This window comes from Uloborus diversus, chromosome 2 (genome assembly GCF_026930045.1).
Source record: "Uloborus diversus isolate 005 chromosome 2, Udiv.v.3.1, whole genome shotgun sequence".
NCBI lineage: Eukaryota > Metazoa > Arthropoda > Arachnida > Araneae > Uloboridae > Uloborus > Uloborus diversus.
This window is the reverse complement of record NC_072732.1, coordinates 182,713,510-182,731,508: the sequence shown is the minus strand read 5'-3', so window position 1 is coordinate 182,731,508 and position 17,999 is coordinate 182,713,510. Positions and strand designations below refer to the sequence as shown.

At 35.6% G+C, this 17,999-nt stretch overlaps 1 protein-coding gene across 1 annotated transcript in view; it reads right to left on the bottom strand.

The window, feature by feature from the left end:
* LOC129216699 (ecdysone-induced protein 78C-like) overlaps nt 1–17,999 on the bottom strand; it is a 109,468-nt gene that overhangs the window by 48,487 nt on the left and 42,982 nt on the right. The window contains exon 2 of the mRNA XM_054850914.1: nt 3,384–3,505. Within this exon, the coding sequence (XP_054706889.1) occupies nt 3,384–3,505 (122 nt within the window). The remainder of the gene's footprint in view (nt 1–3,383; nt 3,506–17,999) is intronic.

Sequence of the window (17,999 nt, the reverse complement as noted above, 5' to 3'; positions counted from 1 at the left end):
CAGAATGATCATTTCTATTGTCTAGGAAAGGCACAAAATTTTAAAGGTGAACGTACTTGGTTATGCGTCACCGAAGTCGGTATCCTCGCTGGTTTTTTATCACTCCTAAAAGCTCTTCTTCCAGTAAGTTCTGAACTGTGTGAGTTTAATAACTTTACTTCTGGAAAGAGCTCTGGGATCAATTGCAAAAAAGGTCTCCAGTGGCCCAAGCTCGATTATTAGCACGCCAAAATGCAGTTTATTACGTGCAATCTGCAATCTTTAGGAGTTAGGATTTTGAAAGAGGGGAAATTTTTATCTGTTTGCATTGCCGAAACCGCGTAAAACCGAAACTCATCCGCGCAAAATAAAATAAAGGTGTCAAATCTTAAACCGCGTATAATCGAAACCGCGTAAAATAAACCCGTGTAAAACGAGGGTCTGTATTCCATGTTCAAATGAGCCAATATATCAATCTGAAAATTTTTTAAATTTTTTCATTCAATCCTCAAACGGTGTGTATGTTTATGTTATTTATTTATTTATTTTTTAAAAAAGTAGCGAAGTAGCGACTACATTTCAAAAGTAGTTTGTAGTTGCTACATTTTGGAAAAAGTAGTTGTAGTTGTAGTTCGCTACAAAAAAAATGTAGTTTTTCCAACCACTGCACTGCATACATCAACTAAAGTACCACCGAAGAAGAGAAACCTGTATTTAAGGGACAAAATGTCCAGTCCGCCTTAGTGTCCTTTATTGAGAGGTTCTATTTTATTTGTATCTGCTACTGGAGAAAATCGAAATTGGGCACATTGCTAAATGGTACGATTTTTAAGGGTTACATCATTTGAAGCAGGGACAAGCATAGGGATATACGTGGACATTTTTGAGTTTTGTGTAAAACGCGTTTAAAGTTCCGGTCCTAGGTAGGCTTTCATTGAAAAGTTTTTCTAAATCATGCTGTACAGCAGCACCAATACCAGGGCTACTAGAACAACCTCTTGCTCCAAAACAGAGGAGAGGGTCACCCACCATTCGTACTGGTTATCGCCAAATTTTCAATTTTGGTACTTACATCCTTTTGTTTCTCACTGCCTGCTGCCTCATATGCAGATTGATTTCCTGTAGACAGTTTAAATGCACAGTATCCTTTTCTGCTTCAGATTTGTTTAGGAAAAGGGCCCACCCCATTTAACTGACATCGAAAATCTGTTCTCTTAGCTCGATCGAGGAACGCCTTTCTCCGTTACCCCACTTAAGGTAAATCAAAGACGGTGCATGATAGGCTGTTGAACAGATAGCTGCAGAGTCGGACTAATTTTGGAGAAAAGGAGTCGCTGTCGGTCATTTTTCCACTAAGTCCATCACTCTGCCAGTGCTAGCGGAGTCGGAGAGACTAATTTTGTGGTAAGGAGTCGGAGCCGAAGGTTTTAAAATTTCAGGAGTCGTAATCGGAGTTAGAGTGGATCATTTTTCGTATACCGACTCTGCAATCCTGCTGTCGAATGCAATGTTTCCAAACAAGTTGGAATTTCACTCGGCGGCGGCGCGGGCGTTGCCTAGATTTGCCGTGAGTTCCATAAGCGGGCAAGAATCATGCGATCGTGTATGGGGCGTGTGACGCTCGTAGTTACGTGTTCCGTTGAACTAAAGAGTATCAACGAATAAAAGTTCGAAAAGAATTTGAATAAAGGAAACTTCTCTTTATGAAATTAAACGAGCTGATGTGTGCATCACATGACTTCCTTTTACTCCAATTTAATGTCATTTCCCCATTATTGATAATTTTAATGTGATTCAATTATTTACTCTCTAAACATCACCAACAGTGAACGAATTGAAACCAAAGTTAAAATTAAAAAAAAAAAAAAAAGCCAAATTTGTCACCAAGTTGGCGACAAAACGGCGACCAAGACAGGCGATATATCGCCAAGTGTCCGCCAAATTATAACACCACTTGAGTTTACGTTAAAATTAACAATGATTTCCCCTCAAAAGGGGAAAAAAAAACCCTTTAGAGCATCCGAATGCAACAAAAAAGAGAGGTGCACAACTAGATGCCACTAGGAGTCTAAGTACTAAATTTCAACTTTCTAAGACATTCCGTTCTTGAGTTATGCGACATACATACACACATACGCACATACTAATACGTACATACAGAGACGTTACGAGAAAACTCGTCGTAATTAACTCGGGGATCGTCAAAATGGATATTTCGGGTGTCTGTACGTTCCTAGGCATATATGCACGTGTGGTCGGGTTGAAAAATAAACTCAACATTCATTCGGGGGTGAGTAAAATGGAAATTAAGGCCGCTTTTTGAGTGAAATGTTTTTTGCGAATACAATACTTCTTTCTTTTGTAAATGGAAGTAAAAAGGCATTGACTGCATGAAAACTCGAATAAGTCTTCAATAAATTTGTCGCAAGCTTTTAAATCAGACAACTATTTTGACTCCTCGTTTGCAGCTTAAGTTGCCGCAGTTCTAAGATCAAAAGTGGTAAGTGTTTTTTTAGTGTACGGCAGATATAGGCTATTTACTTTACCGCCTGATTCAGAGTTTTAGCTCTGACTCTTATTGAAAGTCATAAAGCATAACAGTTGATCTACTCAAAAGAGAAGTGATGATGAGGAGAGGGCTTTTTCCCATATGCCTTAACTGTAGATTCTACATTGTTCTCATAGGGTGGAGCAGATAAAGTAAAGAACTGCTATCAAATATACTCGTGTATTTATCTTCTCAGTCTACCAACATATCGCACCTCGGCGGTAACAAAAGTAACACAACTCCAAAAAAAAACATTGCAGAAAAGCAAGGTTTTGCACAATAGTAGGTTTGTGATTTAGTTTCAAATATTACAATACGCGCGAGCAAAAAAAAAAAAAAAAAAAAAAGTGATGTTTACTGGTTAATTTGTGTTGTCTAAATTAGTAATGCACCCTTGGGGTACGTTCGAATAAAGTAACCATTTAACCGTGGTTAACCGGTCGATGACTAACCAGGCACGTTCTAGAAGAGCTACCAGTTGCTGAAAACTAATGATAATATCTATGGACACTCACTGCACTAACCACTGACGTCATCAAATCAACCGACCGGCGGGCGCTACCGGTTGCTCTTTGCGAATATGCCCATAAAGTTCAAAAATGATTTCTCTAAATCATGAATTGCTAATGATGTGTCACTATCGATTATATCGTCTTTACGCCATCACGCACCAGTTACGTAAGCCAACTTTGTGCAAGTTTTGTGGCAAGAAAGAGCATTAAATTTAGATTTTAAATCAATAGTTAGTACATTTTATCAAAATTTAAAATTGTGTCTCTTTTGTTAAGAGGGTGCGATACATGTGTGTAATGTAATTCAATTCCCAAGAGCGGAGGTGCAACAAGAGGGCACTGACCTTGCATCCTTCGCAGGAGGTAACTCCATAGTGGTATCCCGATGCCTTGTCTCCGCACACCTTGCAGGGCACGAACGACTTGGAGGTGGAACCACTGTTCGAATCCGCGGCCGTGAATCCTCCTTCTGCAACAGAACACAACGGATTAGTGGGATTAAAAATGTTTTAATGGATGCAATTAATAAAAATAGTTTTTAGCAAGACATAGTAAAAATATATTTGAAAAAGAATAGGGTCAGTTGGGGTAACAAGAAACATGGGTAAATGGAAACAATCACTTTTAAAGCTTGACCAAAGAGAAAAAGTGGATGAACTGGATGCGGAAACGGGCAACTTCATTTTTTAATAGAAATAATCACCGAGACTCTCTCTGTGTCGCAGCGAGATTGCGCGATCTCGCGCAATCTCGCTGCGACACAGATCCAACCTATTATAAAAGGAAAGAATCCGTTTCCGCCTCTAGTTCATCCTTCTTCTCTCCGTGGTCAAACTATACCGCACATGTGCAGGGGGCAGGGAAGAAAGAAACAAACAGGGGGCAGAAGCAAAGGGATGTAAGTGGGCGTTTTAAAGTTTTGAGAAAAACGCATTTGAAGTTCAGATCCTAGGCTTGCATTGAAATTTTTTCCTAAATCATTAGCAGAAGCTACCAGGGTTACTAGTACTATTCCTTGCATTAGCATAGAGGAGCAGTTCTACCATTGTGCTGGTTACCTCGAAATGTTTAATTTTGGCACTTTCATCCCTTTGCTTCTCACTGCCTCACTCTTATCCTATATCTATTTTTAAGCATCGAATTGGAAAATCCTCCTCTTCTCATTGATTACATATAGTTATTCTCAAACAATGTTAGAAACTGCCGTCTTCCAAATCCACTATCTTACTTTACTTATTTTTGGCTATTTATTAATTAAGAATAAAATTACTTAGCAATTATTAGTTCTATAGGGGGAAAAAAAGCGAACTAAATGATAAGCCAATAGAATAAACAATCAGTACACACAAAATAAAGAGTACTTGCCCACTCTGTTACCTTCATTTTGTAACATATAGTACACAAGTTTTTGGTAATAGTTCGGATAATATGTTTTCATTTAAGGATTATTGGACATTTAGTAACAATTATCTGATACTATCCGCAAATATACAGAAAATCAATGTCAGTCAGAACATGAGAATTTTGAAATTATCAAAATTAGGTATTAAAAATACTATAGCCGCTAGCATTTTCCGGTTTTTACAATTATTGTGTGTTAACTGCGTTATTGTACATAACTAAAATGGAACCTAAATGCATGTAAAGCATCATGAGTTCTCGTGTAAAACTGGTGCATTGTGTGAATAATACTATAGGGAAGGAGAGTACACATAAGAGGTCTCGGGGTGTTTAATGAGCAAAGGGAAAAAAAAAAAGATCGCGACTTAAATGGGAAGCAGTGCAGTGCAGTGCTTTAGTAATTGTGCGCATTAGCCACCCACAAGAAGTTACCGTCCCGGTAACAGAAAGCACAACACTGCGACATGCGTCGCAAAGTTTTTGAGAAAGTCTGCAGATTATTTCATAGTTGGAGGCAGAGGCGGCGAGTGGGGCTAAGAAGTGCAGGACAAATTTTGTTTAGGAAGTTGAAGACTATTTTAGGCTATCTTGAGTACTTGGGCGGGGGGGGGGGGGGGTAGTTTTAAAAACGCAGTTTTCGTAGTTTTGTCAAAGTTTGGGGAATGAAGAGGAGTTTTCGGGTTGTCCCCATAAAGTTTTTTTTTTTGTATTAAGTCTGATTAATAATAATAAAGACGAAGACGTTTCGACTGTCTTTGGTAATGTAAGGGCAAGGAAGGCTCTTCCTGGAAAAAAAAATCTTAAACTGTCTTAAAGACGCAATTTAAAGCCATCTTCAGCAAACTTAGAAAAAGGGATTTGAGGTTCTCTCCCAGAAATTTAGAAAAGCTGCAAACATTTTTTAAACGTTTTTTAAAACGTTATTTCAGACTTCTCTTTTATTGACTTAAGGAGAAAAGAAAGGGTTCGGAGGTTTTCCCAGTATTTTTTTAAATTTTTTTTTTGAACTGATGAGATCGTAAGAACTGAGTGTAGAACTTCCTTTGGGGACATCAGAAAAATATCTCTGGTGTTTTTTTTTTCTAAATTGGAGTCTTAAAAACGTAGTTTCATGCTATCTAGGGGGTTTCTCTTCCTGATTTTCCCCTCAAACTGAAGTCTTTACAACGGAAATTCAGGTCATCTTTGAATTTAAAGGAAGGAGGGAGTGCGCTCTGGGATTTTTTCCTGGAAAATTACTGGGAAATTTTAAAAATTGAATTTTTAAAACTGAAATTTTAAACAATATTTGGTGAAGTTAATGTTTGGGTAATCTCACCCAGGATGTTTTGAAATCAAAATCTTAACGTTGGGGCACTCTTTGATTACAAAAAAAGTGCGGGTGCGTTTGCAAACCCCCCTTGCCCTCTCCCCCGAATCGTCGCCATTGGTTGGGGGAGAAAATAAACTTGAATTTTACCGACCAAAAATTAGAAACGTATTTTCTGATATATAATCCACAGGTAGCATGTACTTGCAGTTTTTCGATTCAGTATCTTTTTTCTAGTATTTCTCGGAACCGATTTAAAATTTACGATTAATCTAATGTTATTTTATTCAGCAGATTATTTTTGGATTTTTCGTTTACGTCGCAGAATGCAGATGAAAATTCTGCTGTCGGGGTTGCAGCCAGGGAAAAGGACTCCGGCTAACTCCCCCCTTAGATCTGGCACCGTTAGAAGTCATGGGTAGAAAGGGTTAATTGCAAATAGTAAATCAGAAATTAGAACGGATATAAAGAAGACAGCACATACATACAAAAAAGAACGTCGAGTGAAAAATACAAAAAAAGTTGCCGTGTTTGAAAGATTTCGTGTTCTTATTTGTGTAAGCGCTTCACACATTTCATAACACTTTCGCGTGTGTCTGAAAGAAAGTGTTTTCACTCCGTAACAAAGACAGCAGCGAAAAGGGATGCTCTCCTCACATGCTTGTTCGGAAACGTTCCGCCCGATGGCCGTGTTTTCGAATTCGAAAATCGGAACATCTCCGGATTTCATTGCGAAACAAAATGGCGATCTTGCCGAAAGGAAAACGAAAGTGATTTCGCTTTTCTCACACGTCGTTTTCTAGTTCACGGCGAAAGTAGGTGGACCTAACCTGGAAACCGAGAAAAAAAGACCCCGCAAAGCAAAGAGTGGAAAAATGGAGCTCAAGTTTTGCCCTCGAGAGCGAATTTGATCCACTTATTCCGATTTCGGTCTTATTTACGCTCAGACCCCAATAGTCGCATTTCGGTTTTAGTTATTTGCATAAGTTGGCCGAAGTGGATTTTCTGATCCAGAGATTTCGAGCATTGACCACAGGGATGGTCATTATCTCGGACTGGCGAGTGACGGTCGCCGAGAAGTTGGTGGAAAGCTCGGCTATTAAACCATAATGACAGACCTCTCATTTAAAAATTTTCCGGAAAGGGGAGGGGGGTGTCAAAAGGTTAATGTTCAATATTTTTTATAGAGAAAAAACAACAAAATACGTCGAAAAATGCCTAATTTCATTATATTTCTAAAATTTAGGGTCCCCTGAGTGTCAATATTCAGTGGTGGAAGATGTTAATTTTTTTTATTTTTATTATATCATAAAGTTATATTAAAAACTGTTAAATAATATATATATATATATATATATATATATATATATATATATATATATATATATATATATATATATATATATATATATATATATATATATATATATATATATATATATATATATATATATATATATATATATATATATATATATATATATATATATATATATATATATATATATATATATATATATATATATATATATATATATATATATATATATATATATATATGTTTTCCAATTGATCATATTGATTTTGAGTTAACCCATTTTTTCAATCTATATTCATTTTACTAGTGATGTGACGGATATCCCAGAGGAAAAAAAAAAGATCTGTATCCGTTTTACCTTCGGTGAATTTTTAATGGATCTTTTAGTCTTATATTTTATTACATATTTGAAAAATTACGCATGGGTAACTATAAAATACAATTAAATTCCATTTGAAATAGTTTTTATTTCTTATTTAAAAAAATATAAGATATCGTTTCAGCAATCCAATAGTCGATTTTTATTGATTTAGAGAGGGCATTATTCTTCAATTTAGCTTTTCTCGAAGAAAAAAAAAGTGAGGGTCCCCTGATTGCACAAATGACGGGCCTGCATAAAGGTCAATTTTTCAATAAACAAGAGCCAGAGAGTTCATCCCTTGTTTTTTAGGGGATCGTTTCGGACTAATGAATGAAGGTTCAGCAGTTGGTTGGTAGGTCGAACTATTGAGCAGTTCAGAACTATCAAACCATAAGGGTAAACTTTTCAATCAGAGTACAGGTTCGTCTTTTTAGAAACTCAGGACACGCAGTTGCTCCCATTTCTGGCTTGTAATTATGTATGAATGCACACAACGCACACAAACGCATATGTAGTACATTTTGGCTTAGTTATTTGCGTCGACCGAAGCAGATTTTTTTTATCAAAAGATTTCGCTCTCTCACCACGGTGGTGATCATTATCTTTCACTGCAGAGTGGGTGTCGAAGAGTTGATGAAACACTTGAAGTTCATTCTTCAATATTCGAGTTGAACCGAACCATTGCTTCGGTCACTCGTCTGGTCAGTGCTAATTCTGTATTAGCTACCAGTTTGTTTGGCACTCTTGGCTTCCTTATGAGGTTTACCACCTCCAGCTCAGTCACTCCTATGCCGGGCTGATGAGTGCTAATAAGAACGAAACTGCAGTCCTCGGCTGGAATTGACTGAGCTGGCGATGTATTTCATGTACTTGAACAGGGGCGGCATTTCAACGTTTCATTTGGGGGGTCGAGTTTTTTAAATGTGAGTTATCTCAGTTTGGATTAAAATACATGTTGGTTAACAAGATAGGATCATAAAATGGATTAGGTATTTATAAAAATAAGGCTATTAAGAGAACTTAAATATTAATTAATATAGTTTTATTTGATCATAAATTTTTCCTGAAAATATTTTGATATTAGTTTTTACTTTTCAGAAAGTTTTAATGTACGATTTTTAGAATCTGGAAATCGTGTTACTTTATTCCACCAATATGCAATGTCGTACTTTTTTGCCAATATAACTAAAGATGAAAGTCTTGTCCCATTGTGCTCCGAAGATAATTTTCTAACCTCCTAATGCTCAGAAATGATCTTTCACAACTAGCTGAGCCAATTGGAATGGTTAAAAAACAGTTGAAGCTACAAAGTTAGAAAACACATCTCTTAGATTTTTCTCTTGAAAATAACCCAGGTAACTTTGAATATTGTGCTATTCTTCGTTTTTCATCATTCAATAGTGTAGTGGCTATTTGCAAAACAATTCTTCTTGCTCAGTGCTATAAATTTTACTTATAATTGAAACATTTTATTTCTCCTTTTCAATAACCTATCAATATAACATTGAGCTTAAGGCCAACATACAGATAAATCTTTACCATCAAATCTTATTTTAATTTTATTAGAAACAATCTATTATCTGATACAAAATACTAATTAAATTTTGTGACTTTATATCATCATGTTGATTTTTGTCACCTTCTAAACTCATTTGGATTTTTTTCCGCCTTTTTAAAATTGGCGCGAATTAAGATTTTTTTAAAGTTTTGCTCTTGGTTGAAATATACATCCAAGCAAAATTTATTAACTGTTTCGACTGTAGATTTAGCTGAAGCATGGACAGTCCGAAAATTAAGGTTAGCAGATTGAAGATGTTTTGATAAAGTACAAAAAATTTTTTAAACTCTCCACAATACAAACAAAGCGAATAAACATTCAAACTAAGTCATACGCATGTAAAAGGACGTCGGCTTTTCCTTGAAAGAGTCGCTTTCAAACAGTTCAAAATTAACAAGGAGGGTTTTTATAAATTTAACTTTTGAAGAATATCTTGTGTCACTCAGAAATGACAAAGTTAAAGAGTAACCAGAAAAGACATTTGTTGATGAATGACTTTTTTCAAAAATAGTGTGTCTTGTAAAAATTTTCTATGAATGTATACAAAGCATTGGGTCGCTGAAATGTTTTTCTACCAAAAGGAATCGGTGTTCTTTCACTAACTAAATATACGTTTAAAATATGAGCGTAACAACGTACGCAAAATACTAAGGAATTTCTTGTAAAATCGTGCAGCCACACCCCTGGTCCTCTCATAACACTAAACACACAAGTATGAAATATTTAGTCCACACGAGGAGATTACTTTTTTAGTTGAAACAAACTGTGATTCTCCATCACTTTTTTCTGCTCTGAAAAGGGCTGCAAATGATTTACAATTTTCTAAGTTACATCCAAATAGCAAAATCCGCTTGTGTAGTAGTAATGTCTCAAGATTCATTGACTATTATAGAATCAGTGGGCGTGTTTTGTAAAAAAAAAACCTTTGGCATATCGTCGCGTCAGGGCAACAGTAGGATATCTTAGTGTTATTTCTGGGATTAAATGTCTTAGTGTTGCTCTGAGGCGACGATATGGTCGCTGATTTGCAATTTACGTAAACTAAATTTGCCCATTTCTTATCATTCTGTGCAAAAAATTTGGGAGTGCAACTGCCCCCTCTTGCTCCCCCTATTTGCCGCCCCTGTACTTGAAGTTCAGTTTATCAAACCACAAAGGTCAACTTTTCAACAGGGGGGAGAGCAGATTAGTCTTTTTTTTAGGGGGAGGGGTGGAGTTAAGGGCAATAGTTCCTACCCATAGTTTTTAATTATTCACGCATGCATACGCACGTATTATGTATACACATCCTTTCTTTAAAGATTCACTTATTTATTTATTCATTCATTCACCTATTTTTTTGTTCATCATTCACTGTTTTATTCACTCATTAATTCTCATATATTAAACAATTTATTCACTTATTTAATCGTAATTGTTTTACTATCTACTCATTTATTCTTTGATTATTTTAGTTACTCATTCATTAGAACAAAAATATTTTAAATATTCAGATAGAAAATATTTGCATAGAAAAATATTAAATTTTTCACTTTGAATAAAAAGAAATTCAAAAATTTTCGCCTTTTTTCAATACATTGTTCTTCTTTTGAACTGAATTTTGTAATTCTAATGTGAACTGTAATGTTCAAAACAAATTTTTAATTCTTTCATTTTGAAAAGTGTAAGCCATCTTAACTGTTTTACTTTGCCCCTCATTCCCCTAAATTAAAAACAAAGAAGATGATAAAACTTGTTTACTTCGTTCTTTTCTCTCCACCAGTGACAAAGTGTCACACTTTACCTTACTCTTTCCCCTCCCCTTGCTAAATGACACACACATTATGGTTCATAAACAGATTGTTATACAGAAATGTGGGATGTCACACTTTCTGTTACCCCCCTCCCATACCTTGCCACAAAGTCACAACTTCATGAACCCCTCCCCCCCCTCCTTCCTAAAAGCGTGACATCATTTGTGAATGGCCCCTAACAAAGTGCCTCAGTTGAATTAAAACTCATTCTCAATGATGCGGTAAAGATTGTTAATTTTATGAAGAAAAGATCCTCAAACTCAAGAATTTTTAAAGTTATATGCGAAGACTTAATGAATCTTCACACTTCTTTCCTTCTGTTACACACAGAAGAGAGATGTCAGTCTCGCGGGAAACAGCTTAGAAGCAGCTGTATGAAAAGAAAAACTATTTTCTTCAATGGGGTCGTTTCCGAAATTTTAAAAGTATTTTTTCTGAAAGAGCATGCTTAAAAACATGGGATGTGACCATTTTTTAAATAATTTGTTTAAGTTTAATAATTTTAAAAAATTACTTAAATCGGTGCACTTTCATCGTTTAACGCTTCTACCGATGACATCACAAATGATGAAATGCCATTCAGTGTTGCCATTCACAGACAAAAATATTTAATTCGCATCTTTACTCACGTGTATTGGCAACGATATGGTTGATAGCAAGCGTAGAGCGCAATTTAAATTCGCTTGTTGATTATCATAATGTGGAACCGTGGTAGAAAGATGCGCCGAAATGCATCATTTGTGACGTCATCAAGACCAAGCCTTGTTTGAAAAATCGGACATTAAAAAAAAATTATTAAACGAGCTGATGTGTGCATCACATGACTTCCTTTTACACCAATTTAATGCTATTTCCCTATTATTGCAATTTTAATGGGATTCTCTCTCTAACTCTTTAAATATCACTAGCAATGGCCACATTGAAAGCAGATTTAAAAAAAAAAAAAAATCGCCAAATTTTTCGCCAAGTTGGCGACAAAACTTGGCAACCAAAAGACTGGCGATATATCGCCAAGTGACCGCCAAATTATAACACCACTTGAGTTTGCATCGAAATTAACAATGATTTCCCCCCAAAAAGGTGCAAAAGACCCCTTTAGAAACACCCGAATGCAACCAAAATAGGAGGTGCACAACTAGACCCCACTACGAGTCTATGTACCAAATTTCAACTTTCTAGGACATACCATTTTTGAGTTATGCGAGATACATACGCACATACGCACATACACACATACGCACATACACACATACGCACATACATACAGACGTCACGAGAAAAGTCGTTGTAATTACCTCGGTGATGGTCAAAATGGATATTTCGCGTGTCTATACATTCTTAGGCACTTTTCCGCATGTGGTCGAATCGAAAAAAAAACTCAACATTCATTGGGGGTGAGCAAAATGGAAATTAAGGGCGATTTTTGAGTGAAAATTTTTTCGCGAATACAATACTTCCTTTTTTGTAAAAGGAAGTAAAAACAACTGTTGGGAAAATAAAAATATTTTCTAGGTCTATGTTATATTTTTTGCTTATTCTATCAATTTCAGTGACTAAAAGTAGTACTTTCGACTGAAGGAAACAACTCCATTGAATGGAAACTTATTATTACAAACAGGTACAAACTTGATTTGTACTTAGATACAAACTTGAACCTAAGCTTCTTATTCCATACAGTAAGAAAAAAAATTTTTTTTCGAATTATAATAGATTAAGAAATACACCTTCCTCCCTAAGAAAACATTTTTTTTAAAAGTTGCTGCCACATATGAGTAACGATCAGCCAAAAAACTGAGTAAATATTTTTGCCATTAACCATGACCATAAACCTCCCATGGTGCTTTTCTCAGAATTTCTTTATTTAAGAATGACAGCATGTAATGATGAGGCTCTACTTTTTACTTCATGCTATAGACCAGCGCTTCCCAAACTTTATAGTCAGCGGACCCCATTCATGAACAAATGTTCGATGCGAACCCCTGTCATTAAAGCGCATAGATATTTGATTTGTAGTTTCAAGTTAATTGATTTTAATTAAATATTAACCAGCACCAATTAGAGGGGAACATCACTATAATAGGTAAGTAGTTACGTTGCTTACCTTGACTTGCAAATTTTGGAGAACAAAAATCAAATTGGACAGGCAGATTAATCAACATTAATCAACACAGGAATTAAAATTCAAAATTGAACTTCGAGTTATTGGGAGGAGTTAGATCATAGCTGGCACAATTTGAATTTATTGAGTTTATTTTTTTATATATATAGCAGGAGTCGAATATCAGGCTCAGCCTCTACACAACTTTGATATTTAGCTTTATAGTAGCAGCATAGGTTGAAAATACATATTTTAATAGGTAGGTTGTATCAAATGGAAGAACACGCTTTACTTTGCAGCGAGCGGTTGATATTTTTTGTTTTCCAGATAAAACCCATAATGAGGGCTAAGTATCTTGAAATGTAGATTTCAAGGCGAAGTCTTATGTTGTCTATTGAAAATTCATATTCACATGATGATAGACAGCGTGGTTTTGTCGAAGCAGGAAACGACTTGATTACCTATGCATGATCTTTATTGCAAGATTTAGAGAATTAATGCTCAAAGCAGACCTGTCTTTTAGGGGGTCGGTGTGCGAGGCTGACCCCTGGCTTTGAAAAATTAATATTTTCATAGATAAGTGAGCGTGGTTTTTGTTGCTTTCCGATTAAAATTGCATTGAGTTTCTTTACTCCACCCGCGTGAAAAATTCGAAATGACAGATCTAGTTCAAAGGACATCCCCATACTTTGAAAGTGAAAATTCTGGTTTTTGAAAGCATTATTTAAACATCATTTAACGTTGTTCAATTTTTTTTTTTCGAAGTTTCCAAACTGTTGTCCGCGAACCCTTGGGGGTCCGCGGACAACAGTTTGGGAAGCCCTGCCATAGACATAATTAACACACTTTGAGTTCCATTCAATTTAGTGAGTACAATTAAGAGAGAGAAAGCTGATATGTACCCATTCCACCCCCCCCTCCCGCATCCCCCCTAACCATCCTTCGAATTTTATGTTCAAAAGCATGAAACTGGATTACAACCACCCTAAAAATAGCCATCCGGAAATAGCGGTGATTTTAAAACATCAAAAATGACGGAACTGCAAGAGGTCCCTCCTCCCTCAATTTTTTTCTTGAAACGAATTGTTTTCTAATAGTTCAGCCCCTCTGTAACCAACATTACATTCATTATTAAAATAGTTTTTTCACACAAAAACCCTCGCTACAAAACAGACCCTATGAAAAAAAATACATATGACTTAAGAAGTTTTAAACGAATTTTCGTTAAAATTGTAACTGTTAATTATCGAAACAAAGAAGCTTTTGTTTCCTTTTGAAAAAGCTAGTTAAAATTATCATCTTTAGATATTTGAACTAAGACACGTTTACAAAGTAAAACAAAATTCTTTTTATATGACTGCTTCATAATGTCTTCATAAGAGAAGATTAGTAGTGAATGAATAATACTTGTTTCCCAAACACACTCATTTTAAGAATAGTAGAACGAGGAGCCTACCCCCCCCCCCTTCTTGAAAAAATACATTGCGAAGGGAACGGGCCCCAAAATGTTTAGATCCGCCACAGCCCCCAAGTGAGCAATGGCTGATGTGATGCAAATTACAAAACCTTCCCTCCTCACTAATTTCAGCCCACTGACAGAAGTAGATGATTCCTTTGCAGAGGGATTATTATCCTGCCATTCCGAAAAAGAATTGCTTTCTTCCACCGCGAAGTTTTACCGAGGGCTCATTTCCAGGGGAGGGCCCCCATCGGGGCCTCTCTCCAAATGATGTCCATTTGCGGTCCAGATCAGAGCTTCGGTGAGATAAATGGCACTAAAACAAAGGGAGCGGGGGTAGGGGGGAGAGCATCGGTATCACCATCCGTAAATCTGACAAGTCCACTGGCATCAGCTGCAGCTCATCATTCTCCCTCCCCTTCGGCGAGCCGATAGACTCCTCAAGGTCGGTCATTGACCCCTCTTCAAGGCCAGCCGCTTTCGCTCTTTTCCCGTCAGAAAAAGTGCACTCTCTTCTCCACCGCGTTCGATCGCTCCTAAACGATTCTTCTCATCGTTCCTTTGCCTCGGGAACGCGGAGAAGGAGATTATACTCATCTTTTGTCGATTTTGATCGCTGTGATAGCCTACCCGTGTCATACAAAATAAGCGACTACACTGTGATGTATTATGTAATTGTGCTTGTGTGTAAAATAAAATAAGGTTTGAAAGCAAAGATTGAAAAAGAGGAATGAAGTAAACAGCAGAGCGGCTCGAACTTAAAGTTTTGGAAAGGCGGAAATTGTTGATTTCCCGAATGGAACTCCAAATTTTGCAAAATGAAACTCCAAATTTCACCGAATGATGATAACTTTGCCGAATAAAGAAATTTTTGGAAAGACACAGTGACTTCCCGCCAGGGTCACGGGGGAAGAGGGGGTCACCCACCGGGGTTCCCCCCTGGAAGTGAAGGGAAACTCAGTTTCAAATGTGCATTTTTCCCATTCAAAAATAGACACAATTGTTTTTGCCGGTTATAATCAAGAACCTCGTCAAAAAACTTCAAGTGCCCCCACCCAAATGGGCAATAGTTAATACTAGTGGTACCCGCACGGCTTTGCCTGTAGTTGAAAATTAAAAGGTCATTTGGTTCGCCTGTATATTTGCAAATAATGGATGATGAATTTCTCGCCAATTTGCTATGTTCATTTGCTTGCCCATGTTACGGTTCAAGGTTTGTTGATTTGGTAATGTACTCTTTCACGTTGTGATAATTTGCTCGGTAAAATTTTCTTAAAATTGGAATAGAAAAAGAACAAAATCGAATTTTCGAAAAATTGCTTCGAGGTGCACACCCCATACTATAAACTGATTCTGTGGCAAATTTCATGAAAATCGGCCGAACGGTCACAGAGATCCTGACAGAGATACTTTTACCTATATTATTAGTAAAGAAACCTTAATGTAATTAATTTTAATACTTAAAATAGATGTGGAACCACTAATTAAAAGTGAACACTCTTTTTAGATGTCCAATAAAAAAGATGTGACCTCAAATATTTGAATCTTTAGAGGGAGAGAAAGAAATTTGCGAATATATGCCATATTTGGAAACCTATCTTTAAAGTAATAAGTTTAAAAAGCAGTTTAAAAATTTTTTAATTTTACAAACTAAGCAGCATGTTACAATTGAGTAAATGCATTCATACTGAAGGAAATAATTCTAGAATTCCAGGAAATCTTTCATTCTTCATTTTTTACTATAAAAATTACGGAATTAATTTTCATGCAAAAACTTTAATAATCAGGAATCACCCCCCGGGTCACTCTACTAATTCTACTGTGAGAAATTAAAGCGCTATATCTTCTAATTTTTCTTTTTTTTTTTTGCTTTTTTACTATTTATTGTACTTAAGCTTTACTGTACAAGCTTGCTTATTTGGTTTCCGCTGAAAATAAAGCTGGAAAAAAAAAAAAAAAACCGTCAAATTAAAATATTTCCCTACTCAAATCGCTTTTTTTTTTTTCAAATATCTCAGAAACACATTTCTGCAAGATACTGCGCTTTACCTTCCCAATGCAGAATTTATTTCTTTGATTTATTCAATATTTACTTTTATTTATTTATTTATATATTTTTTTTAAATAATTTTTGTATGGGAATGTGGGGCAAAGTGAAATAGGGAAGACGACTAAAGCTTTTTCAAAATCAACAAATTGGAAATTTGCTTTGAAAATTACAGTACACAAAGAAAGAGGATTGTATTTAGTAATTAAGCTTGTACTGAAGCAGTATTTTTACTTTTTGGCAGTAAATTTGTGTTTTCAAAAAAAAAAAAAGAAGTGGAAAATGTTCACTTTTTTTCCGGGGTAAAGTAAAAAAAAAAAAGATTTTTCCAATGAAACATTTCAATTCGTTTTTTAAAAAATGTTTTTAATTAAAAAAAGTAAATAAAAGGTTGAATGAAAAAATGAAAAGATAATGAAACAATAAACGAGTAATGAAAAAAAAAAAATAAAATAGTAAATGAAAAAAAATAAATGAGCGAATAAAAGGGTGAATAAGAAAATAAGTGAATGGATGAATAAATAAGTGGATTACTAAATGAAGGAATATAAATGAGTTAATTAATAACTGATTACGTTCAAGTGATTTAGTAAATGTTGAGTAAGTAAACGAAATTAACTTTGCCCCATCTACTTTGCCTCGCATGTGCTTGACTAATTATACAAAATATTTAAAACACAAATAAGCCCTACATTGACTAAATAAATATTGCACCAAAACTAGGTCTCAATTAATTACTTAATAACAAAAACTTTATTATTTTATAATTTCAAAAACAATTACAACAAAATATTACAATGCGAGTACCAATTTTTTGAAAATTGCTTGCATTATCATAGGAGTGAACAAAAAATGTGCTGCGGGGGGGGGGGGGGGGGTTCGTTCCAAACGGGCCCCAAAATTTCTGTTCATGCACCTGTATACATACATACATATATATATATATATATATATATATATATATATATATATATATATATATATATATATATATATATATATATATATATATACACACACATTAATTAGCCTATCTTGCCACAAACGTAAAATTTGTTCGCACAACAAAAGGAGAGGGGGCATACGGCATACTAGGGTGTTTCAAAAAAATTTGCTATTTTTTTCTTCGGTGGTACTCCCTCCCCCCCCTCCCCCGGCTGGTATAGACTACACGTGCTCCTTCATTGTTAAAATATTACCAGATAGAAGCGTAAAAGCAGAGTAAATATTCCACCTTTTCACTTTGCTCCACATTCCCCTACCACAGGATATTTCAGTGTATTGCTACCATACTTGCTTTTCGGAATCATTTCAATGCTTTCAGTTTTTCTAATGTTTACGTTTGGCAACGTGAAATTCTGTTCATATCTGGAATCGACATTGTTCTGTAATGACCGTAAGAGATTAAATCTGCTCTAAGTGTGTAAATAGTACATATATTTAACTAGAGTTGCATACTTTTGCATAGTTAAGACAATATTCTCTCTGCTTAAGGCTTTAGGCGAACGTGGCAGCTATAACATTTCGAGAGATTGGCCAGTAAGGCTTTTCTTGAATTACGTTTTCTATTAGACCGTTTGCTGTCTCGCGGTGCTCACGAAATACACCATTTTAAG